The sequence below is a fragment of the Galeopterus variegatus genome, unplaced genomic scaffold, assembly GCF_000696425.1.
Source record: "Galeopterus variegatus unplaced genomic scaffold, G_variegatus-3.0.2 Scaffold3970, whole genome shotgun sequence".
Taxonomy (NCBI): domain Eukaryota; kingdom Metazoa; phylum Chordata; class Mammalia; order Dermoptera; family Cynocephalidae; genus Galeopterus; species Galeopterus variegatus.
The window spans coordinates 74,648-100,710 of NW_007730081.1; the positions used below are offsets into that span (position 1 = coordinate 74,648).

Here is a 26,063-nt window from a genome sequence, read left to right on the forward strand (position 1 = left end):
CGAAGTGGTTAACTTCCCTGGGACCCTCCAGCAAGAGGGATCCCTTCCTAGGGAAATTAACCACGAATTGTGGTTCTCTTCCTGCATTTATTTTCCAGACCAGGAAGTCACAGGAAGTGAACATAGGTGGGGTTATAGTTTGACAATATAGGCTGGTAACTTTCAGTGAAACAAGCCAGATGACATTCCGGTAGGTAATTAAGTGATCTTATCAACACAAGCTTGATCTTAGCAAACGTTCCTTCTTACAGCAATTCTCAGTATCTTTACATAACAATCAGTAACTAGTCTGTCTTTGAGCCAGCAACCTGCTGTGCCATAAATCTTTATCTCACACCAGAGACTTATAGCCTGAGGAAAATTTCCAGTCTTCCACAAGGTCAATATTTGAAACTGCAAGACTCTGGAAAACCAGGCCCTGTGAAGTACATATGCTTTACAGTATATTCCACACGTCCCTAATTTGAAATCTGAAACACACCTTTGAGTGAGCATAGTGTTGGCACTCAAAAAGTTTCAGATCTTGGAGCATTTCAGATTTTGGATTTTTGGATTAGGGATGCTTAACCTGCATCAGCACCTAGTGCAGTGCTTAGTAAGCAGTTATAACAGTTGAAGAAATAAATAAAAAAGTTTTAGACTAATTTTGGCAATATTACTAGTTTTACCATAAGACTTCAGTAAAAGAAGGCATGTAACCATTTCTATGAAATTCAAGTTCTTTAAACATTTAAACATATTTTGAAAAATCATACATTTCTGGAAGTAAAGCATTTAAATGATTAAGCTGGATCTTAATTAGCTAATCGATAAATTGTTATTTTCATGTAAGTCACCAATTCATGAGTTCTACAATGTTTGATGGTGTCTCCATGTTGATTATTAGTGCTGCAAATTACCTTTTAATTGTTTGTGTTATATCATTAAACATCTTTAAAGTTTGTTTTATGATTGAATTCTTGTCATCTGGTTAAAATTGGAAAAGGCTCATTCACTATAGAGACAAAGACTACTCATTAACTCTTTGATTTTTTTTTAAGTTAGAAATTTTAGGATTTTTAAAAAAAATTGAAGTACTTCCCAATGGAAGGGATTATCTGTTTGTTTTTGTGGGAAGGCTTCCTACATTGAAAATAGTATTTCCTCCAAGGTCTATATATAGAGTTAATAGAATGCATATTAAGATTCAATTGTAATCTTCTAGAAGAGAGGGCAATGATAGAAAAGTTTACATATAGGACATTTAAAGAGGGCTTGTGAAATGAAGAGCTGTGAATGCTGTGACCAAAGATTGAAGTTTTCCATAGGATGCTGTCCTCACACAGTAGTGCTCTTTTCGTGAAGAGATAGGTGATGTAGCCACATATACGAGGGTACTTCCAAAAGGCCATGGACAGATTTGTATCATCTTTTGAATCTGTTTTTCCATGAACTTTTTGAAGTACCATCATAGTTCACTCATTTCCATGATAGTTAAACAAAACTGAAGAACACCAAATATAAGGGCAGAAAAAGCAGTGTAAGAGATTCACTTTCCAGGCTTTGAGATTTGGTATAAGGGAACCGTCAGCAGTTGCTGCAGCTCTGGCCTGGCACGCTTGCCTTCTGAGCCTGCAGGCCATGCACTCACTCCCCACATGCCTGAGGGCGGTCATCGGCTGCCTCAGCACCATGGAGGTGAAGAGCAAGAAGCAGCAGACCACAGTGCTTTAGATACAGACACGCTAGGAAAGAAGGTTTTAACCAATCTAGTGCATCCTGACAACCACAGAAAAAAGCTACATATAGTCATTAGTACGCCCCAAGACTTCAGACCTGTTTTCTATTATACACGTGGATATTCTCCCAGAAACTCATCATAGGGTTTGTCTTTACAAATATGGCACTGAGAAGCCCCTAGAATTCTACATTCAGGGTGGCTCCAGTGTCAGGGTAGCACCACACGGCTTAGAGAAGGTCTAGGGATCTTTATATCCCTAGATTGGTTGGTTTATGTAGAAACAGGTAATCTCAATCAATACAAGTGGTATTTTAAAATGATTGTCTTTTAGGAGCTCAGTTTGTCAGTGTATGAAATAAGAACCATAAAATTAGTTGTACTTTTGTACCAGGTACTTATATTTTAGAAAATATATTGTAAACAACGTTAATTCAAGAGGGAATGTAAATGTAGAAACCTTCATAGCTGCCTTATTCATGGTTCCAACAATGTGGAAGTAATTCATAGAGTTATTGTGAAGATAAAATTAGATGATCCATGCAAAGAACACTGCAGAGTGCCTCACCCAAAGCTAATGTAAAATGAGAGTTTTCTATAGTTACTATGCCAATGATGTGGGATTTTGTATATTTTAGTTTAAGTAACATTTTATTAAGCATTATTCTAAAACAGAATAAAATTTGATTTAAGATAGAATCTATTAAATAACCAAAGTTTATTCTCTAAAATAAACTACTAGAGAGGGAAATAAATACTTTCCTCTAATGTTGTGATATGTCCATAACAGTTTTTAATGTTTTTGAAAATGAATTATCATACCTGCTCCATGCTAACCTCACCATTGACATTTACTAAGTGTCCTTTTGTGTGTTGGGCTAAGACCAAAAATCTTATGTCACAGCAGTGAAATTGCCTTGATTATGAATTTCGCCTTTCAAATAGTGTGTTTAATTTGTTTGACAAGGTTAGAAAAAGCAAACCAGGTGTTGAAAAATGCATTGATAAGATCATAAAGACTAAGAAAACCATCTATAGGCAAGAGGAAGATAAAAGCAAGGAAGTAATTTTGGGGGGAATAACCCTCTTTACTCAGAAAAAATTTGCTTAGTGGTTTGAAAGACTGAGCATAGAAAAAGACATATTTATGTTTATATTAAGCATTTCTAGATCATGTTTTATTTTCTCCCCTTTCAGATTTGAAACTAACTTTTCATCTTCTTATTCTGAAAAGCCTGAGAAACTTGGAATCCAGGATAGGATGTTAGTTACAGGGAATGAGTATCTGTGACCATTTCTAAATCACATTTTTCAGGTTGAATTTAGGTTCTTAAGTATGTGCTAGGTTTCTTAGAGATGGTTTGGCCTGGCATTTGAATTATACAGTTTCTTAGCCTGTTCTTAGAGTTGGCATCATTATTTATTGCCTTACTTTTTTGGTGTCCTTTTATTTCACCAATATAATTCTTTGACAAGGAAATACTAAGAGAGCAGCTTGTCTGCAATATGGGAAACAACATAAAATATTTTCATTTTGTGGATTTAAAAGGCACCAAGGCATAATATGTTTAACAAATGCATGTTGTGCCACTTTTATTCCATTATATCAATATTTATTGTAAGGGTAAGTAAGAATGTATTATAATGAGTTAAAGGATCCATGGAGTTGAGAAGGCCTACTCTCACCATGCCTGGGTCCATTATTCTATATTTTATAGGTTAAACTAAGGTTTCCTACATTTGTTAAAATTTATATTTTAATGTAATAATGATAATGTTGTGATTAAAAAAAAATCTAACTGCTTTTATTCTTTGGACTTTGAAGGCAATTCAGCATCCAGCAGATGAGAAGTTGCAAGAAAAGGCATGGGGTGCAGTTGTCCCACTAGTAGGCAAATTAAAGAAATTTTACGAATTTTCTCAGAGGTTAGGTAAGTTAAAAATTTTGAAATTATGAACTTCCCTTGTGAAAAAGACATTTATTAATACCAGAAGTTATTTAGAGCATCCTAACATTCACGGTGCTGAATTTGGCTGAATGTCAGTTATATAGGTAAAGCAAGCTTGTTTAGACTATAAGATTACAATGTAATCTTCTTATCTTGCCCATCAACACAGGTCTTTGATTTATTTAGATTGTTGTCTTTGACAAATAAATTCCACAAGGAGATCTCTTTAATTTCTTTGTATGCTAAAGGATCCTAGTATGAGAAACTTGGTAGAAGTTTCTCTTCAGCTTTACAGTGAGTCTTTTCTGATATGTGGGGAACTAATCTTCAAGCCCTTGGGTTATTTAAATTTTTGCATTCTTAAACTCATTGCTGATTATGCTCAGTTCATGTATCTAAAACAATGAGTAAGCAAAATTGGATTCCCTTTGTTGGAGAAGGAGGAGACAGAGCAGGTAATGAACACAGCAGACCTCATAGGCTGAAAAAAAACAGATGGGCAGATTGGCCCACAGACCAGTTTGCTAACCTGCTGGGCTAGAATTAAGACATTTTCCCACTCATTCCTCAATACACCTATCGTGAACTACATTAACTGCACAGGCCCCTGCAGTATCACCACATCCACTGCAGCTACGTCATTACTTTTGACCTATGTTCATGCTGTCACTCCATTCAAGTGTTCACTGGCACCTGTTCACCCTTGGGTACTGTGCAAGATCCTTCCTTGGGTTGCTGAAGGAAAACCAGACATGGCTCTTTCTCAGTTTCTCATACTGTCTCCTCAGTGTCCACACACCATATATCTCATAGAATTAGAAGAGATACCCACAAGTGCAGTTAAATATCAGGTGTTTTATGAGATGCTTGTGTTAGGGCTGCTGCTGTAACAAGTTACCACAAACTGGGTGGCTTACAATAACAGAAACTTATTCTCTCACAATCCTGGAGACCAGAAGTCTGAAGTCAAGGGATCGGCAGGGTTGGTTCCTTCCTGAGGCTTTGAGGGAGAATCTGTTCCATGACTCTCTTCCAGCTTCTGGTGGCTGCCAGCAATTCTTGAGTTCCTTGGCTTGTAGACACATTGCTCCAGTCCATGTTTCCGTCTTCACACAGGGTTCTCCCTGTGTGTCTGTGTCCCTCTTATAAGGACACCAGTCATATTGGATTTCCCTCCCTTTCCCTCACTCCTTTTCCCTTCTCTTCACCTCCTCTCCCCTCTTCTTCCTCCTTCCTTCCTTTTCTTTTTCTCTGGCTCCTTGTAGTATTTATAACTATAAATACCCTGTTGTTAGGTGGAGCAAGTGTAATGGAATAAGGTAGATTTCACATCTGGAAACCTAGAGTTCCAGTCTAGGCTCTGTCACAGTAACCAATTATGAGGCCTCAAGCATGTCCTTTGACTTTACCTTGTCTAGAAAATGAGAGAGCAAGATTCCTAACTTCAACATTTTATGACTCTATCACAGACAACTGTTAATTCTCGTTAAATTCTGTAAAATTTTTGTTTGGGGATTGCCCTGTGGATTATTTTTTTATATGCACATACACACACTTTTATTGTAATAATTCAGAGCAAGTGCCTATATGTTCTCTTTTGGTTTTACTTATTTGGTAATACTGTTTTTTTGGTAAACAAGCTTTTAGTATATTACTTGAATTTATTGAAGAGAAGAAGGAAAATATACTGCCTGTGACTGAAAAATAGTCTGTGTAGTTTTATATGTTCAATAAGGACTGAATACAGTGTTATAAGCTATACTGGGTGATACCAGTTTTAGTTCTTAAAGTGATATTACAAATTAGGGAATGTTTACATAACTAGTTAATACTGGTTTTAGTAGTTTTTTTTTTTTACTTAATTTTTATATTAGCATTATAGTACATAACACATTTTCTTTTGTATTTGTCTACTTTAGATGACAAATCCTGCCATACAGAATGATTTCAGCTATTACAGAAGAACGTTGAGTAGAATGAGGATTAATAATGTACCAGTAAGTCAGTCCTTTGAACTGAGGGGTGGTAAGAATAACTCGGCTCTCAGTCTGTTCATTTTATTCTTTTATTCATTCAGATGATTTCTAAGCAAGTAATAAAGTTAGTAATTATGGGCAGCCACAGCTGTGGGACAACTGTAGGGTGCTTACTCTTTCTCCTCTCAGTCTCTTAAATTCCTACAACTACTTCAGTGAAATTGCTTGTCTGTGTAACATCGGTACTTACAAAATTTCTTTATGTATTCTCATTTTAACTGTACAAAAATTTTATGAATTAAACATGGAACAGAAGAGCCCTGGACAGAAATTGGCCTGGGATAAGAGAAGTAATTAGTGTTGGCAAGAGGTGAGAGTGAGGTCCTGGACTGTTCTCCTATCTGTGCCTGATGCAGCTGTTTGAGAAGATGGCTTGTGTGCCTGTTCCTTGGCTAGTATAGCATCTCTTCTGGTTTCTTTAGACCTGTGAATCTCTTGCCATCCTCCTCTTATGCTGTTTGTTACACTTTTCTAACTCAAAGGAGTTTTACTCTAAGTAAAACCTTAGATATGTTTTACTATAAATAAAACATTAGATATGAAGAAAATATTGTCTTGTTCTTTATGTATTCTGAGAGCCTACATTGTCCTAATTTGTGTGAAAAACAGAGAAATTTCAAAGATCAACCCTAGCCTTAAGTTAGATAGTTTGATAGAGAAATACTATAACTACATGTATAGAGACTGGTAAGTGGCATAAGAAATTTTTTTAAAACTATCAAAATCTTTTTTCCCCATTGAACAAATATTTTATGAAATGATTGCTCTAAGAGAGGCACTGGGTTGGAATAAAAGATTTCTCTTCCATGAAGCATCTGTTTTTTGTACCAGTTTGGTTTTGCATAGACCAATTTCTGGTATGGAATTCACCCTAACTTTTGTCTTTTTCATACTCATCATGTAAAATAAAATAAAAGCAAGACACCCAGTCCTCTACTATAACCATCCTTGCCATCACTCAGTGCCAAAGGCATTAAAGTCATCTTTGTACTATCTTTCAGCCTCAGTAATTATAGATAAAGCCAGTAGTTTTCAGGTGAAATATCTCTCAGGTCTCTTCCCCATTCCCTGTTTTCCTACTACTATCCCAATTGAGAACCTAATTCCCACTCCTTTTTTGACTGTTACTCTATAGCAGCATAATTCATTTTCTGACCTATTGTTTTCCTTTTTGGTACAGTCTGCTCACTATCATCTGGTTAATTTTCTGTAGAAAATTGACTTAATTGTCATTCATTTCTTCTAACTCTCAAAATGACTCCCCATTCCATATGGAAGAAAAATATGAACTTAGGTTAGCATTTACAGCACTTTACTATCTGACCCTAACCTTATCTCTCACTAGTTGCTGCCCCTTATTACACTGCATATGCTGAATTACACTCTACGGAGTCATTTGAAAACATGCTCTTCCTTCCTCTCTGCCAGCTTGGATACCTTGTTCACCTGCCCATCATCACCTGCAAAGGCCTAACTCTGCTATGAGTCCTTTTTAATTTCTTCTAGTCAAACAATCTTTCTTTCGCCCCCCCTTTTTTCTGTCATTGCCTGTTAGCATTTTACTGTGATGTTGTATGGATCCTTGTGTGTTCATAATGGAGAACAGGATACAGTTTGTTTGTTTTTTTATAGTCATCTTTCTGTCCTCTAGAATTTAGAACAATCTCTTGTACCTGTTGGCAGTCCATCATGGTTTTATTTAATTCCTCAATATCATTTAAAATAGTTTTGAAGAGGTCAGTCTTTTTTAAAAGCTGCTCAATATCATTTGTAATCTTTTTATTTTTAAATAATATTTAAGTATTTGCACATGAGGGTCTAAAATGTAATTCGTTAAGGGTATTAGATTAATTTAACAAGCATTAATGAGGTAGGCACCTGCCTTGGTCATTTTATAAATGTTATCATATTTAATAATTTATTAATTAATAATAAAGTGCTCTTATTTTCCACATAGGCAGAAGGAGAAAATGAAGTAAATAATGAATTGGCAAATCGAATGTCTTTGTTTTATGCCGAGGCAACCCCAATGCTGAAAACCTTAAGTGATGCCACAACAAAATTTGTATCAGAGGTAAGTGTTGCCTGGGAAGTTATTACTTGCGTTGTTACTTTCCCACTATGTCCCATGACTTTAAAAACTGTCTCTATGCTGACAGACCTGGAAGGTGCACACCTCCCTGCCCATTTGCAGTCTGTCTGTGGAGGTGCAGTTGACACCTTGGTGAGAGCATGGCCAATCTGAACTCTTGGTTGTCTTTCCTGTCTAATTAATAGTACCACTGTGCTGACAAAAAACTTAGAGGTTATCATCCTAAATTCCTTTCTTTACCTCACTCCCTACAGTTCCTCCATCAGTCTTATTGACTCTTCCTCCAAAATATATTGGGAACCTGAAAACTTAAGCCATTCTCTTGCTCCCTATCAGATCAGAGTACCACCCTCTCATCTGGATTACTGCATTCGTGCTCCGACCTTATTTCCTCCACTCTTTCCCCACTGTAGTCCTTTCTCCATAGAGTAGCCAAGTAGTCTTCTTAAAACATAAACCACATTCCCTCCCTCCTCTGCTTAAAGTGTTTCTAATGACTTCCTAGTACAAAAAGGAATTTGTATTCCTTTTTTCCTCAGGACAAAACCCAAATACAGCATGGCCTGCAGGCTGTCCCCCTGATGCCTGTCTGCATGGTCCCCATTGTTCTCACTCTGCTAGTATGTAAGCACCTCTTGGGAAAGCAAGGTCTTGGCTATCTTGCTCATAGCTGTATCCCCCGACCTTACAACAGTGCTTAAAATCTGTGCATTATTTAAAAAATTAGGAGGAGAAGTCCTATTTTAAAGCTGCTAATTTTTTATGTTATGCTAAATTTCAAGTTACAGTTAGTAATAACTGTCACTGTTACCTTTTTTTGTTCTCCGTACACTTTCACAGAATAAAAATTTACCAATAGAAAACACCACAGATTGCTTAAGCACCATGGCTAGCGTATGCAGAGTCATGCTTGAAACACCGTGAGTATTTGCCCATCTTTTTCACTTTCACAATTCTGTTGAGACGATTGGTATTTCAAAACATGTCCAAATGTGAACATGTCTCATTTGGAAGGTGGAAATAAGTATATCCCAAGTATTGAATATTAATATATGAACAAAATTAAAATAATTTGGCAGCTTAATGTAACTTCTGATTATGTATAGAGTTGGTCTTCAGGTACCTCAGACTGGTCAGACTAACTTAGAGTCTTCAGAACAGGAATTTTGTGCTGTTTTTTATGGGAGGGAGGGAAAGCTCTTTAAAGGTTATGATTGTCATAAACATTCTCCCTTTTTAAAGAACCTAGCTTTTTTGGTTTTGTTTTGGGATTTTTTTGGCAGCTGACCAGTTCAGGGATTGAACCCTGGATCTTGGTGTTAGCACCTGACTCTAACCAATAGAGCTAACTGGTCACACCCTAAAGAACGTTGCCTTTTTGCCAGAGGGCTAGAGTCATTCTTTTATTTATCTTTTCTCTCTCAATATTAGTTCTCAGTCTTTATTTTTTTTAAAAGATGACCGGTAAGGGGATCTTAACCCTTGACTTGGTGTTGTCAGCACCATACTCACCCAGTGAGCTAACCGGCCATCCCTATGTAGGGATCCGAACCCATGGCCTTGGTGTTATCAGCACCACACTCTCCTGAGTGAGCCATGGGCCGGCCCTCAGTCTTTATTTTTTTTTATCATGAACCTGGATTCCCTTGTGAGTTTCTCCTCTCTTTAAAACATTTATGATGTAGGGCCGGCCCTGTGGAGCACTCGGGAGAGTGCGGCGCTGGGAGCGCAGCGGTGCTCCCGCCGCGGGTTCGGATCCTATATAGGGATGGCCGATGCCCTCACTGGCTGAGCGCGGTGCGGGCGACACCAAGCCAAGGGTTGCGATTCCCTTACCGGTCACGAAAAAGACAAAAAAAAAAAACCCATTTGTGATGTATACCACAATGTGATCTGGCTGAATTTTCTACAGCAAGCAGAAGGAATCCCTCTTGGATTCTTGAATAATATATAGCTTTTACTAGACAACTTTTGGTTTTGTGGAACTTTATATTTTCCAAAGCACTATTATATATACATCATTTTATTGGAAAACCTTGTGAAGTAGGAGAGCAACTATCATCATCATCCTCACTTAAGGGAGTGAGGTCCTGGGAAATGAAAGGACTGACGCACAGTGGCCGATCCCACCCCTGTACCTGGATGTCTCCATTTGGTTCTGGACCCTTTCTGCTGTGCCACACTGCCTTCCATGTAGAGAAAAGTTCTGTTTCCTTTGAGAGAACAATACCGTTGAATTTTAATAAAATTCAAATCCAGTAATGTGTTTAGATCAGGATGGCCCATAAATAGCAATACTTGTTCTATTAAGCTAGTGACTTTTTTCATCATATTGGTGGTCATAGCCTTTATTTGGCACCCAACTCCAAACTTTCATTTAGGGGCTACTTTTGATTTCCCTAAAACTGTTGCTCTCTGTCAAGTAGAAGGGGTAGTATATACTAAGGTGGTGCAAGTAGAGACGGGATTATATGGGTGATGATTGCTCCACTCACCTCTTTCTCACCCATCTGGGGGTCTCATTGCAGAGAAGGGCGCATAATGTTAGCCTCCCTTTTAGAAATTGAAGGGGTAGGTCATTATCACCTGAAAGTTGAGTCAGCACATTTTTTTTGTGATGTGCCTAGTCCATTTGTATCTTTTCTACCCTCCAGGGAATACAGAAGCAGATTTACAAATGAAGAGACAGTGTCATTCTGCTTGAGGGTAATGGTGGGTGTCATAATACTGTATGACCATGTACATCCAGTGGGAGCATTTGCCAAAACTTCCAAGATTGATGTAAGTTATATATTGTTTTATATAATTCCAAACGATTTCCTTATATGGAAACTGTAGGCTTTTATTTTATTTAAAGAGCTAGCAGGTTGGACTCTCACGGAACTCAAGATTTATAGTTTGTGATAATGGTGGATTTTTGTCTCCTCTGCTCTCTTGCTGTATCTCTTGTAGCCTATATACAGGTGGACTGTAGAGTGACTGAAGGGGAACTGTACATATTTTCCATATAATCTTCCTTTTAGGATTCTTCTACATATTTGGCAATATAAATAAATAATTAGATATAAGAAATTTTCTAATCATGTCCTTTTATTCCTTTGGCCAAAGGCCATTTCATGGGAGGAGGGGAAGTGGTGAATTAATGGGTGCAAAACTACAGGTAGGTAGGAGGAAGAAGTTCTGATGTTCTAGGATGACTAGAGCTAATATTACTATTTTACTGAATAGCTAGAAAAGAGGATCTTGACTCTAATTACGACAAAGAAAATGTTCAGGGAATGGATATGCTATCTACCCTAAGTGAATCATTGTACAATATATGCATGTATTGAAACAACACACTGTATCCCACCAATATATACAGTTAAATTTTAGAATTAAACAAAAGCAAACCAAAGACCATTTCAAAGAAAAGGTTTATTTCAAAATGTATATTAAAGTTAGTAGTAATGTTGTTTCAGTGAAAAGAGTTGAAGACTTTACAAATTTTCTCTCCCTTGCCCAACATAATTTATGTGACTATAGCCAGATGTCTACTTTCTTGTCTCTATAAAAGTTTATATTAGAAACAAAGTGGTTTTCTGGTTTCACTATTTTACAGTTTCTGTCCTCACCCTCTCACATCTAGTCCATCAACATTTTGACTAGTGTTGGGGAGAACTGTCTTCAGTGTCCCTTTCATAGCTAGTTCAGGCGCTCGGCATTTCAGATATTGATCACTGATTGCTAGCCAGTTTTCTTGCCTGCATGCACATCTGTAGTATGTAAAGAGAAATAAGCTAACATTTACTGCGTGGTTACCATGTGTCAGGAATTTCATATTTGTTCTTCCGTATGACTCTGAAAATATTTCTGACAGCCTGAAAATACTCCTAACAGAGTGACGAAAACTTAGGAAATTAAGTATTAGAATTGCTAGTGAATGGTAGAGAGGGGAGTGGAACCCACATGTCTCTGGCTTCCAAAGCCTATGTCCTTTGTACTATGCCAGGCTAATCTTCCTTAAATGCCATCCTCATTGAGTTCACTTTTTTAATAGCCTGTAGCAAATCCCTCCTGCCTGGCCTGTCAGTTCCAGATGAGTCATTGTGCTTTCAAGTATCTGTGTAACTCCCGTTTCATCCTTGTAGAGTTCCTGTCTGTCCTCTGCGTGTGATATTTTAGTGTTTTTATCATGGGGTTCTTCTACCTGGAAAGTTTCTCTTTTCCTTGCTAACATATCCATTCTGTCCCTTAAATTACTACTTAACAGTTTTTCCAGGAAGCCTTCCCTTAGCAAAGCTTTTGTTTTTCATTAGTGTGGGTGGAACTCCATCTAGTGTGACTGATTTGGTTCTCAAGCTTTGTTTCACTGACAAACTGAAAATAATAGCACTTGGGTAATTTTTTTTTGTTGTTCTAAGAATAATTAATTTGACATTGTGAGTTCCATAGTTGTCCTGATTTATTTAAAAAATGATTTATTTTGAAAATGAATATTAAATAAAAACAAATGTTTTACCTTTTCTGTTTTCTTTTTTCCTTAGATGAAAGGTTGTATCAAAGTTCTTAAGGACCAACCTCCTAATAGTGTAGAAGGTCTTCTAAATGCTCTCAGGTGTGTATATGTACATACAGGAAAAAATATGTAAGGAAAATGTTTGGTTTATATGTATATAAAGAAAATGCTTCAAAATGTGAGTACCACAAAGGATATGAAGACAAATGTTCAAGCTGTAGATGTGAAGATCTTGTTTTGCTTATTGGTAATCTTGCTTCCAGTTACTGTTTCCAGTATTTTATTATGAGGAGCATCTGTGTACAAATGAGAACAGCAGCTTCATTTCCTGGTTGAAGATTTTGGCTTTTACTTTTCGCCCTTCATGAAGCAGAGATTATTTATTATTTGTTTTTTCAATAAAATAATACAGGTTGAGCATCCCAAATCAGAAAATCCCAAATTTGACATGTTAACATGTTCCTACTGGAGCATTTTGGAATTTGGATTTTTTGAATTTGGGATGCTCAATCTGTAAGTATAGTGCAAATATTCCATAATCCTACATCTGAAACACTTCTGGTCCCAAGCATTCGGATAAGGGATACTCAGCCTGCTAATTGTAGGTAAAATTCAGGAAACACAGGAAAATTTAAAGAAGAAATTATGTAATCTCACCATTTTGAGATAAACCACTATTAACATTTTGCATACAGCCTTCCAGTTTTTTCTTTTCACATGTAGACAAGTTTAGCTCTATATAATTGTTATCTTTTAATAAAATAATACTATACAAAGTGTTTTATAACTAGTTTTTCCCGCTCACAATTACAGTTCTATATTATTTTTGTGTATCTCTCACAATGAAAATAAAGCAGTCAGTCATTATTTGATGCCTTTTCTCAGCTTAGTCTTACTTGATTTAGTTACTGAAGGTCCTAAGAACGCTGGAATATTTTTAAATGAAAATCTCAGCACTCAGGATCTTGACTACAGAGATTTAATTGGTATCATAATTTTCCCGATAGGTGATTTCTCATCATTTGATTATTTTGGGTTTAAACATAAAAATTACATGAACATGGAAATATTTATATAGTGGTATTTATGTCATAAAGCAAAGTGTAGGCTCTGTCATTTCAGCCTAGTGGAACCATTATGATGATTTTATTAAGATTATAAAGTGTTGTGTAAGCAGTGACTGCCTGAATAAAGAAGATTCATTCTAAATAAACATCAGAAAGATTAGGGAACATAATTAAAAATCCTTGTAGTATGAAGCTATTTCAACCATGAACCTAGTTTTTAGAACTCTTTACTCTTGAGGTTTTTACAATACAAACTTCATTGGTTTGACTAATATCTATGGTATTGTGAGTTTTTCCTACTTGATTCCTTTCTGAACACCCCCCCGTGTCTCAGCCTGGTTTTTCTCCTAAGCTCTTCTCTTTCTGATTGGTCAGTCTGAAGCCAGCAAGTGTCAGGAAATCTTCTGTTAAAACTTAGAGGTAATTGAGGTCCAGGAGGTGTTAGTATTGTTTCTTTACCTTGAAAGGAACATAATTAAAAGATTAACTTAAAAACTCAGAATCTACTGTTTATTCTTTTTTTGAAGTTTAAAGGTAGTTTAGTCTCTTTTTCTTTAGAATTAGAGCAAAGGAGGGCAATGGTACTGAGTGAAAGATGGAGTTGAAGTCTCCCACACAGTGATCCATGTTTGAGGGAAAGGAAGGCAAAGCACCGTAGAGGCAAGAGCCAGGTTTATCTCTGAGTATTTAATGGAAATTAGAAAATAAAATTTTCTTTTATTTCAAGTCAACTCTTCAACTGTTTGTATTCATAGTGTATTCTGTGTCCAGTTCTTATTTTTTTGCCTGGGAAATTTTGTAAGGTTAATCAGTATACTTGGATGCTGTGTAGTATAGTGGTCATAGTTAGTAACATTTCATATTACTGTAAACTTGCAACAAAATTTTATGTGTAAGACTTTATTTAATCTTCACCACAGCTCTGTGAGGTAGGTGGGTGGGTTTGGGGGTATGTAATGGCTCCATTGTCCGAACCTCAGGAGTTACCTTAAGCTCTGAGAAATTAAAGATTATGCAGCTAGTAAATGTCAGAATCTATTTTCAAATTCAGGGTTTTATTCTTGAAATTCCATATACTTTGTGCTATCCATTAAGTCTTAGGTTTATTATGTGATTGAACTTTAGTGTGCTTTGGAATCACCTGAATAGTTGTGAAAAATGCAGTCCCAGCTTACCACCTCCAGAGAGTCTCTTTCATTAGGTCTGAGTTGGGACTCAGTCACCTTTGTTTTAAACAAACACCCTGGCTGATGTAGGTAATGCCAATACTTTGAGAAACACTGCTTAAAGTAAATCAGCCTCGCCTTTAATATGACTTGCTCAGAGCAAATGAGATATTGTTAAGAAAGCATTTTGTAACCCAAAAGTACTTTGCAAGTGTTGTTATTTACACCTCTACAGAAATGGAACTTATCTTTTGTAGAATTAGTGACCAAAAGATTTAAAATGGAAGTATAATTGCATATATATGTTTGTTTCGAATGCTTTCCTGTAGTAATTACTTATATAGTTCCACAGACATATAGTATGCTAATAAGAGAAAGCAACAAGTGATGTCTGCGTTTTATAGGTGGAGAAATGAAACCAAATGCCTTTTAATCATTAGAGGGAAAGAGAACAAAAGAGAGCTAGAGCTAGGAGTTCAGGTTCAGTGCTGGATAATTGCCTTCTTTATTAAATTTCAGAGGAAAGATAAAAATAGTTTCTTTTTATCAGTATAAAAGTCATATGCACTTGAAAAAGGACTTTGTTTCTGTGCACAAAGAGAAATAATACCATACATCTTCTTATGTTATTTTCACATACATTAGATATTATTGCCTTTTCTTGATAAAAGAGTGTGGTGATGCCATATGCTTCTGGATTGGCTGTGTTCAAGGAAGGACCTGAGAACTGCTGCAAGCTAAGATCACATTCCACAGAAGGATAGAGAACTTGTATCATGGGCAGAGAGGAAAATACAACTCTTGAACGTCACAGTACTTTGCTGAGTAGTAATACTTTTAATGACTACTGTGGGAATTGTATCGTGTATATTACTATGGAGTTGTATAAAGGGCAGAGGGAGAAAACAGAAATGAAGTGTTGGATTTTGAGAACTTTTATTTTCTGACATCAGTAGGATTATGTATAGCTGTATATAAGAGGGGTCTTCTAAAAGTTCATGAAAAATTTGTATTATCTTTTAATTCTACTTTTCCACAAACTTTTAAAAGTACCCTTGTACTATACATAAATAAAACAGAAAGGTTAAGTCTTTGCTACATTACTTACCATTTATTGTAAATATTTCTTTATGGATTTTTCTTTCTAGCCTGGCAGCCTATCTTTTCTTCCTTTTGCACATATTTATTGAGCACCTATTATGTGCCAGGTACTCTGGTGTCTGTTTAATAACATGAGAATAGTTTGGAAGTGACTTCCCAGTAACATTGTAGAGAGTATATCAGGTACTTAATAAGCATATGTTTGTCTCTTCACCTCTCTGAAGATTTACTTGACTGCTATCTTCAATTCTGAAGTTGATTTTTTAAAAACCTAACAGGAATTGAGTTTAAAGTTCTTTAATACAGAAAGATTGTCTTTGTGTGTACCTGCTTAGAATGATCTAGTCCTTAAAGGTTATATGTGAAATTATTATAAACCAAGTTACTCAATCTGTCTGAATTAGCTCCAAAATATATCCCACATTCAGATGTTGAATACCTGTCTCCACTGCCAATAATCTGGTCCAAGATTTGGCCATCTCTGACATGGTCCTCAGCAGCCCCTAATGGTTCCCCCTTCTTCTCCTTCTGCTCCCTACAGCTAGCTCTCCCTCAACAGCCGTAATGATCCTTTCAAAACATAAATGAAATCACATCAGTCCCTTGCTTACTATCTTCTGTTGAGGGCTGGCCCATTAACTCAGTTGGTTAGAGTGTGGTGCCGATAACACCAAGGTCCAGAGTCCGATCCCTGCACTGGCCAGCCACAAAAATAGATAAATAAATAATCCTCCATTGGCTTTCTTTGCATTTAGGAGAGTCTCCAGACTCCTTACTGTGGCTGCCAGATGTCCATGTGAGCTGGTCTTCCCCTGTCTCTATAGCCTTGTACTTTCCTCCTGTGCTGCTAGGTGTTACCTCTTCTCTAATATTAGCATATCATTACTTTTCTCCTTCTGCTGGGTTGTAAGTTCCTGGAATAGTGCCTGGCACATAGCGGGTGTGCTTACTGGATTTCTAAATTGTCTCAGAAAATAGTAATCACTGTTAGTGGTGATTTTTTGGATTATATATTTGGACTTGCATGCTTATAGCAAAACACATTTGCCTAGAAATAAGGCAGTTAGAGAATTAAGACAGACATTTTGGGGATTTGATAGCAGTGGTGATTGAGCTGTCTTAAATGTGGAATAGAACGGATTGGCAAAATTTTCTGTAAAGGGTCAGAGAGCAAATAAATATTGTAGGTTTTGTGGGCCACATGGTTTCTGTCACAGCTACTCACCTTTGCCTTCATAGCAAGAAGGCAACTGTAGATAATATGTAAATGAATCAGTGTGGTGTTTTTTTTTTTTTTTTTAAAGATGACCGGTAAGGGGATCTTAACCCTTGACTTGGTGTTGTCAGCACCACACTCAGCCAGTGAGCGAACCGGCCATCCCTATATGGGATCCGAACCCGGGGCCTTGGTGTTATCAGCACCACACTCTCCCGAGTGAGCCACGGGCCGGCCCCAGTGTGTGGTGTTTTTTGATAAAACATATATGTAAGTATTGAAGTTTGAATTTTATATAATTTCCACATTAATAAAATATTACTATTCTTTTGGATTTTTCCCCCTACCGTCTAAAAATGTAAAAAAACCCAAACTGTGCTTAGTTCACAGGCCATGCAAAGATAGTGGTGTGTTGCATTTGGCCCATGGGTGTCATTTGCCAAATTCTGGGATAGAACAGTTATTTATCTCTGACTGAGAAGTTACAGCTAATTGTTTACTTGAGAGTTTAGCCAGTCACTTCAACAAGGTAGTTGTAACTAAGTTAAACAGCTCCTGGTTGTTCTGTCCGAAAGATGGTAGGGAGGATAGCTGTGCCGGCCCTGAGAGAAGGTTTGTCCCACCAATTGCTCGTCTTGTCATAATTTACAGAACCTCATGCAGATTTTTTTTTTTTTCTCTAAAATTGATCATTATTTTTTCATTTAGGTACACAACAAAACATTTGAACGATGAGACTACCTCCAAGCAAATTAAATCCATGCTGCAATAACAGTTCTGGAACAAGCATCTGCTGTAGACAGAAGACAGTATTCTGCAATGACTGAGAATGCACAGTTTTTTAGTGATTGCAATTACTATCTCATTTATTCTTGCTTTTATTTCTTTCCTCTGTTCCTCTTCCCTCTTTTTTAATCATGTTCTTGTTCTTACAACTTCTTTTCTGTGCCAAAATCAGTAAAGTTATACTCTGAAGGGATATTGTCCTTTCAAACAGGCCATCTAAGGCAGCTAATTATGCATTGCATTGGGGTCTCTACTGAGAAAAATTCTGTGACTTGAACTAAATATTTTTAAATGTGGATTTTTTTTGAAAACTAATATTTAATATTGCTTCTTCTGCATGGCAAAACTGCCTATTCTGCTATTTAAAAACCCTCAATGACTTTATTTTCTACTGCCGCTTTTTTCATGTGCAGCCAAAATGAAAATGTTTAAATTAACTGTGTTGTACAAATGGTACCCAACACAAACTTTTTTTAAATTAGTAAGACTTTTGTTTAAAGTTTTAAGTTTGCATTTTGACTTTTTTTTGTAAGGATGTATGTTGTGTGTTTAACCTTTATTAACTAACGTTAAAAACTGTGATGTGTGCGTAGAATATTACGTATGCATGTTCATGTTTAAAGAATGGCTGTTGATTATAAAATAAAAATCAGCTTTCATTTTTCTAAGTGTGGCTTGGTTTACTGATGTTCTGTTTTTAGGCTTTTTTCCATGTATATTTTTATGGAATGCATATATACATTACAAAAGTTTTCCTTCTTATAGGGGAGAACTGGGTCTTTTCAATAGTATTTTTCTTTGCCATTGTGTATGTACATAATTTTAGTTGCTTTTAAAATTTCCTAAGCATAATAAGACCAGTGATCTTGTCGTTAAACTTGACTATTACTTTCGATTTACCTCTTGTATGGATGTGGTAATAGAGAGGAAACCACACGCTTGCTTGATTCTGTTCCCACGAGTGGGAGGGTAGCAACATGAAGCAGAGTGTGGAAGAAAGAGCAGCCCTTAGTATTGAGAGGAGAGTGAGTAGGAGAGGGACTTCCTGGGAGAAAATTGAAGGCCACAATCTCATGAGCGGTAGGTAACTAACATGTAAGGTCATAAGACCTAAATTGTGAGGTATCTAAATCTCTCAAGATTGAGAGAAGCTGCTTAAAGGTTGTCAAGTCCAATCATGCCAGTGGTTTCATGAGAGGAGTGTCTGAGGTATAATACAATTAACATGGTTAACCATGGAAGAGCATCACAGAGGCTTCCATCAAAGCCTGGGTCAGTAGCGCCAGATCGTGGAGTCCAGCCCCTCATAGTGGAATCCCTGCTGACCTCTTTGGCCTCCTGCTCACCACTTTCCCACTTCACACCTTGTTCTCCAAGCAGGCTTGACTTCTTGTTCGTAGATTGTTCCATGTGGTGTCACTTATATAACTCTTGTCTGGCTGAACCTGACATCCCCTTCCTCCCTCATGTTCAACTGACAAACACCAGTTTTCATCTTTCAAGGGTCAGTTTGAGTTACCTCTTTCATGAAGCCTTCTGGTTAACATTGGCCATGGCCTTTTAGGCATCTTCTAAGAATATTGTAAAGGGTCGAATAGTGGCCCCCCAAAGTTACGTGCACCTGGAACTTGTAATGTGGCATTATTTGGGAAAAGGGTATTTGCAGATGAGATTAAGAATCTTGGAGATGAGATCGTTCTGGATTAGGGTGGGCTCCTAAATCCAATGACAAGTCTTAAAAGAAGGGGGAAACAGACATTAGTGGAAGGTCATCTGAAGATGGAGGCTGAGGTTTGAGCAATGTGTCTACAAGCCAAGGAACTCAAGAATTGCTGGCAGCCACCAGAAGCTGGAAGAGAGTCATGGAACAGATTCTCCCTCAAAGCCTCAGGAAGGAACCAACCCTGCCGATCCCTTGACTTCAGACTTCTGGTCTCCAGGATTGTGAGAGAATAAGTTTCTGTTATTGTAAGCCACCCAGTTTGTGGTAACTTGTTACAGCAGCAGCCCTAAGAATCTAAAACAAGCATCTCATAAAACACCTGATATTTAACTGCACTTGTGGGTATCTCTTCTAATTCTATGACATATATAGTGTGTGGACACTGAGAAGACAGTATGAGAAACTGAGAAAGAGCCATGTCTGGTTTTCCTTCAGCAACCCAAGGAAGGATCTTGCACAGTACCCAAGGGTGAACAGGTACCAGTGAACACTTGAATGGAGTGAGAGTGTGAATATAGGTCAAAAGTAATGACGTAGCTGCAGTGGATGTGGCGATACTGCCGAGGCCTGTGCAGTTAATGTAGTTCACGATAGGTGTATTGAGGAATGAGTGGGAAAATGTCTTAATTCTAGCCCAGCAGGTTAGCAAACTGGTCTGTGGGCCAATCTGCCCATCTGTTTTTTTTCAGCCTATGAGGTAAGAATGGTTTAAAAGAAAAGGTTGCAAAAATCAGAAGAATAATATTTTGTGGCATGAGAAAAGTATATATATGAAATACAAATTCTAGTGTTCATAAATAAAATTCTGTTGAAACATAGCCTAACTCATTTGTTTACACATTATTTATGGCTACTTTTGCACTACAACAGCAAAATTGAATTGTGACAGAAACCATAAGGCCCTTAGAAGCTAAAAATACTATTTGGCCCTTTACAGAAAGAATTTGCCTATCCCTCCCCTGAAGAAGCACAGTGCTGCAATGTAATAAAACAAGCCGTCTCTGCTGCCAGGAGATGGATTCAACTTCAGGTGTCGTATTTGCCAGCTCCCAGCAGTCTTTGTAGCACTCGCCACGATTGGAATTAACGATTGTATGATTTTTGCTTAAGACATGCCTCCCACTCCAGATTGTCTGTTCCCTGCACTGCCATATTCCCAGTGCCCAGGCATAATGAATCACTAGATGATATACTATTGTGGAAGGTGCTAAGTGCTATGGAAGAGTGTCGAGAGTGCTGCGCAGAGGCACAGTTTGCAATTTGACAGGGTGCACAGGGGTAGGTCTCATTAAAGAGGTACATATGAAAGACTTGAAGGATGGAAAGCAGTTAGCAGTGAGGGTATCTGGGGAAGGTGTCCCACACAGGGCTGAGAGCAGATACAGAGGCCAAAGGCAGGAGAGTGCTGGCGGGACAGGAGCAGCGAGGACGCCAGTGAGGCTGGAGTGGACAAAGAAGGAGGTCATGTGATGCCGCGGAGGCTACTATTTGGCGTTTACTGAGGCATCAGAGGGCTCTGAGTGAAGGAATGACGTGCTCTGTTTGAAAAGGCTCCCTCCAACTGCTGTGTCAAGAATAGACTGAGGTGAGGCAAGACAGCAGCAAGACCAGTTAAGACCTTTCGATAACTGAGGCACAAAATGATGGCGGTGGTTGCAATGGACATGGTGAGAAAAGAGCAATTCAGGATGTATTTTGAAAGTAGAACCAGCAGTCTTCCCCAGCAGACTGGATGTGGGAGTGGGAGAGAGGAATCAAGAATGATCGTAGCTTTTGGCCTGAGCCAAAATGATGGATGGAGATGGAGGATGGTGGGTGGAGCACATTTTGCAGGATTGGGAGGTTTTTTTTAGGTTCAGTAGGCACTGCCATCTCCTGCTGGCCTGGTGGGGGAGTATTTCTTCAGGGAGCATTTGGTAGTGAGGAGCTGAGAGGACAGTGGGGCAGTAGAGGGTGGATAACAGGGCAGCCTAGTGTAGGGAAAGACACCACTGTATGGGCGCTAGTCCCCTCTCTGCCCTTACCTGGCTTTATGACTTCCCAGGGCTGTAAAAATAAATGTCTATGGTCCCACCTGGAAAAGCTGCTGAGGTAACACTGGCTTCCAGGCTGTGCTCCATCTGCTTTGGGGAGGCCCAGAGAGGGAGAGAGCTGCACAGGAGGGGCGAAAGGTAGGCAAGGCGTCCACACACTGAGAAACGGCTTCTCCCTGGTCCCCAGCAGCTGCAAGGCAGCTCTCCTACCCCACCTCCTGTGCTGGCCCCAAGCTAGCAACTCCCGGAGACTGTGACTCGGCTGCTGAAAGGTGACTTAAACCGGGGCCATCCCATGAGCACCATTGGGGTGGGTCTCTAAGGGGTCCTACAGAGGTGAGGAAACCGATTTTATTGAGGGGCGACTGTATGTGAGCATGCTATTCAAGTGGTACAAACACGGCGATAGTGTTGCCCCTGTTTTACAGATGAGGAAACAAGTTCAGAGAGGTCAAGACACTTGCCTAAGTTCACACAGCTACTGATAGAGCCAGGGTTCCTCCCATGAATTTCCTCTGAAATCTGTCGGGTTCAGAGCCCTTGCTCTATGTTACACTATTTTTCTCCATCTGTGATGATAATGATAGAATCCCTATTTTCTAAAAATAGGTTGACTGAATTAGAACATCATTTGTTCAAATTACGATCATCTAATTTCCCCTCCCTAGAGCCTCTCACCAGCCTCCAGTAGCTGAGGCAGGATCTGACTCTCCAGGGACTAGGCCAGCAGCCGATGCTGGGTGTCACTCAGCACTGCAGAGGGATGGAAAGGGAGGGCACCAAATGGAGGGTTCTTGGGCACCCGTGTCTCTCTTTGTGGGCTCTGGTATCCCCAGGGAGACAGGGCTAGAGATGCTGGAACCCCAGAGTAAGGTGAAGCCCCAGTAGGTCCCGGCACATCTAGGGTGTCTGCCCTGGAACTACTGAGTGACCCTGAGCACACGCCACCCCACTCCACCCCTCAGTTTCCCTGAAACACAATCCATCCAGGGTGGACGCTAGGCTTCCCTTTACAAAGGGCTTTCCAATGTGTTAGCTCCTCTGCTGGCCCAGTGGCTTTGAGAGGTGGGTATCAACCAGGGTTTGGTGAGACTGGTCCAAGGCTACTTGTCCTGTTAATGAAGAACCAGGACAAGAAACAGGACCCCAAACATTCTCTAGTCTCACACAACAGAATCCTTCCAGCCCCCTGGCAGGCCCAGCCTTGACTGCCCGGGTGGCCAGGGGCCAGTCACTAGGCAGCTCTGCATCTCAATCTTTTCACCCATGGGGAGAGAACCCACGGACGTTGAGCACCTGCTATGCACAGACACATGTTCACTGGAGCAGGATTATGCACAATACAGACAATAACTTTTATTTTCTTGGATCTTACGATTCTCCAGGAGATCGATGATAAACAATAAACACAATTAGCCTTGTGGACATCTGGAGGAAGAACAATCCAGGCAGAGGGAACAGCTAGTGCAAAGGCCCTGAGGCAGCAGTGGGGTCTGATGTGCTCATGCAACAACAGCATGGAGAGACTGCAGCTAGGTGGAAGAAGCAGGGATGAAAGCCATGGACATGGCGGTAAAGGGACCGCAAGGGGTCGCCATGGAAAGCTGTTGAACCTCGAGTTTCTGCCTCTCTGCACCCTGTGATAGGCTGAGAGCCCTGCTGGTCGGCAGGGTTAGGGCAGGAGGAAGCAGTGGACACAGAGTGGAGGACACGTGGAACCTGCTGGGCATCTTCGCACCTGCTCGTCACCCAATCTGACTGCTGTGAGCCTTCAGAGGCGAATGGCTGCTGCTTCTCTTCAGCCCCATATCTCATGCCAGCTCTTCCTTTGGCCAGTTCTTACCCAGAGCCATATACACAAGGGGATTCTGGGACATGAAATTCCTGCTTCAGCAAGCAGATAACAGCTCAGCCTGGCCCAGGCTTCAAACATGCGTCTGAGCACGTCTGAACACGTCTGAGCATGGGAATTGTGTTCCTGGACAGCTGTGACTTGTTCTGCAAAACTTACCTGCATGTCGCCTCTGCTGGGCTGGAGGGGTGCCTGTTAGATGGTCTCCTGGCACAGTCAGTTGGGCATTCTCTGTTTTAATTTGTGTGATGTCTGTCTCCACTACCAGACTGAAGGGGTGGGGGGCTTGGCACATAACAGGTGCTCAGTAAATCCTGACTGAAGAAAAGGATGGAGTGTGCTGCAAGGTGAGTCCCCTTGTCCCCACTTCACACATGGGGAAAGTGAGGAAGGGCTGTGCTTCTCCACGCAGCAAGGTTTGGCACTGCATGCACACAGGGAGCCAAATGTGAGCGGAGCTGCTCTGAGCCATCTCAAGCACAACACAGACACAGCAGGATCACTCTTAGGGGGTTTGGGGAAAAACTGCCAGGGACCGTGGGGACTCAGCAGGGCTGATGGGCTGGGGCCTCAGGAGACCTTCCTCTGGGGCTCTGCTCCTCCCAACCTCAAGCCCACTGCTCTCACCCACTAGGGCTCTGAGAATGTATAGGACGGCTCTGACTCTTGAGGGTGATAGGTTGTCTGAGGGGTCCTGGAGGGTGCCTAGGGGGAAGCCCCCAGGGCCCTCGAGCTGTCCCAGCAACCCAGTGTCCACGGCCTGCTCCAGCTGCAGGGGAGGGATAAGGACAAGCAAAGAGAGGCAAGCTGCGGGTCTCACCGTCTGTCCTCTGCCTATGCATGCCTCCACCCAAGGTCCCAATCCCACCCCATAGTGCCAGTGAAAAAGGGGCGAGCCTAGGCTCGGGTGCCAGCTGGGCTGGGCCAAGGGTCCTCCTTTGCAGTCTCATCTCAGGGGGTGGGTGCAGGGGGGTAGGCTTCAGGTACATGTGGGGGGAGTGTCTGACACAGCACCTGGCACCAAGCTGTGCCCCATCAACACGGGGCCTGCCCTACCCTCCTAGACTGGGTGCTGCTCTGGAGACCCAGAGCACCTTATCACCCACCCATGGGACATGCCCACGTGTCCCATTTCTGCCTCTCATTCTCCTCCCCCTCCTTTTCTCTGTCTGGATCCCAGGCCCTATGCCCAGGTCTGTCCTATGAGCCCCTCACCGTTGTCCTCCAGCTCCCTGAGTGCCCGAGGGTCCCTGAGCAACTCTTGGAGGGTGTCCAGCAGCATGGTCTGCAGCTCTGGGGGCAGCATGGCCAAGACCTGCAACTGTGCCCCCGCCTGGCTCTGCAGGCCTGGAAGGAAGTTGGGCTCCTCACCTGGGTCCTAGCCCAAGGCTACGCCTGTGGAGACGGGGTGGATGCTGCTGGCTCCCTGCCCAGGGACAGCCAGGTCCCTAGTGCCCTCGGCCTTCCCAGGAGTTCCTGATGTCACAGAGCAGGCCTGACGCAGCACTCTGTGCACATAGAGTGCTCCCTCCATGCTCACTTCCCTCCTTTCTTCCCTAAGTATTTGCTGACCTGCCCCACAGCAGGTGCCAGTCCCAGGCCTTATCCACCCCCACCCTTGCGCTCCATCCTTCCCCTCCATCCTTCCCCTCCCCCTGCTTCAGCCAGAAGAGCCACGTTGAAGTTTCTCTCCACCAGGGCCCGCTCTGCTCATCTGTTCCTGTGACCCCTGACTCAGGCCCAGCCTCCATGGCTCTGCTCCTTCCCTGCCCGTCTGCCCTGTGGGATGGGGGCTTCTCGGGGTCTAAGCACCATGTCGGCAGGGATGGGGTGGCCTGGGCCAGGCGAAGTGCCCAGCACCCCTTCCTCCCCGCTCCCATCTTGTTAACCAAAACAGCTGCCTTGGGAGAACCTTCCAGGTACCGAACACTGTCCACACCCCATCCCTGATCCTCTAGCCTGGACAGACGCAGGTCAGGACACCCATCCTATGCTGAGGGAACCAGGCCTGGAGCAGGAGCAGGACTTGCACACTTGCAGCTCTTCCAGCCCATCTCCGCCTCCCTAGGGGAGGGCACATGCTCTCCTGCCCTGCTATGGCGCAGCGACAGCGCGGTGGAGGGAAGGGACCTGGAGAACCGTGTCAGCGCCACTCACCTCCACTAGCAACTCTGCAGAGCTTTCCTTCTGGAGGTGAAAACAGCTGCGAGGAGCAAAGGCAGGGAGAGGAGGACAATCCCCTAGAGGAAGGGAGGACAGCGACACCTTGGAGCTCTGTGGTGTGCCAGGCACGGCCAGGACCTCGCAGCATTGTCTCACATGGCCTCAAGCAGCCTCTTCACACACGGAGGATGCTGAAGCTCAGAGACACGAGTGACATCGCCAGCGCCACCCAGGAGCAAATGCTGGACTCAAGCTCATGCTCTTTGCACGGGGGCAAAGACACAGGCAGAGTCTGACCCCTCCTTATCTTATAACACCCTTAGCAGATCTGAGCACCTGGAGTGGCCCCAGCCCAGGCTCACTGCCCAGACGTGCCTCTGGTCTGCAGGGCCCTGGGCTGGGCCACGAAGGGGAGAGCAGCCCACCATCTCCCATGGGTGGGGGGGACCACCAGGCCTTGCCATGCTTGGTGCCAATCAGACTACAATGACCCTTCCTCCCGTGGAATGCAGGGGTGCAGGCTGGTTCGTAAGCCCTTCCTGACAGCTGACCACAGCGGCTCTCTATGAAGGTCAAATCCTTGTAGGTGCTGCGGGATGAGGCGATGAGGGCCTGGCCGGCCGCTGGTCTGGCTAACAGGGAAACAGCCTTCCTTTCCCTCTTC

The 26,063-nt window shown here is 41.3% G+C and overlaps 2 protein-coding genes across 2 annotated transcripts in view; one reads left to right on the forward strand and one right to left on the reverse strand.

Annotated features, from left to right (window-relative positions):
• FAM49B (family with sequence similarity 49, member B) overlaps positions 1-18,296 on the forward strand; it is an 88,737-nt gene extending 70,441 nt beyond the window's left edge. Inside the window, exons 5-12 of the mRNA XM_008586383.1 lie at positions 3,543-3,648; positions 4,270-4,373; positions 5,586-5,663; positions 7,660-7,776; positions 8,635-8,714; positions 10,449-10,575; positions 12,321-12,391; positions 17,551-18,296. Of these exons, the coding sequence (XP_008584605.1) occupies positions 3,543-3,648; positions 4,270-4,373; positions 5,586-5,663; positions 7,660-7,776; positions 8,635-8,714; positions 10,449-10,575; positions 12,321-12,391; positions 17,551-17,614 (747 nt within the window). The 3' untranslated portion in view covers positions 17,615-18,296. The remainder of the gene's footprint in view (positions 1-3,542; positions 3,649-4,269; positions 4,374-5,585; positions 5,664-7,659; positions 7,777-8,634; positions 8,715-10,448; positions 10,576-12,320; positions 12,392-17,550) is intronic.
• Positions 18,297-22,845: 4,549 nt separating this feature from the next.
• The window catches only part of LOC103601981, a 43,847-nt gene continuing 40,629 nt past the window's right edge, over positions 22,846-26,063 (reverse strand). Inside the window, exons 11-12 of the mRNA XM_008586384.1 lie at positions 24,452-24,583; positions 22,846-23,222 (exon numbers count right to left, since the gene is read on the reverse strand). Coding sequence (XP_008584606.1) covers positions 22,846-23,222; positions 24,452-24,583 — 509 coding nt within the window. The remainder of the gene's footprint in view (positions 23,223-24,451; positions 24,584-26,063) is intronic.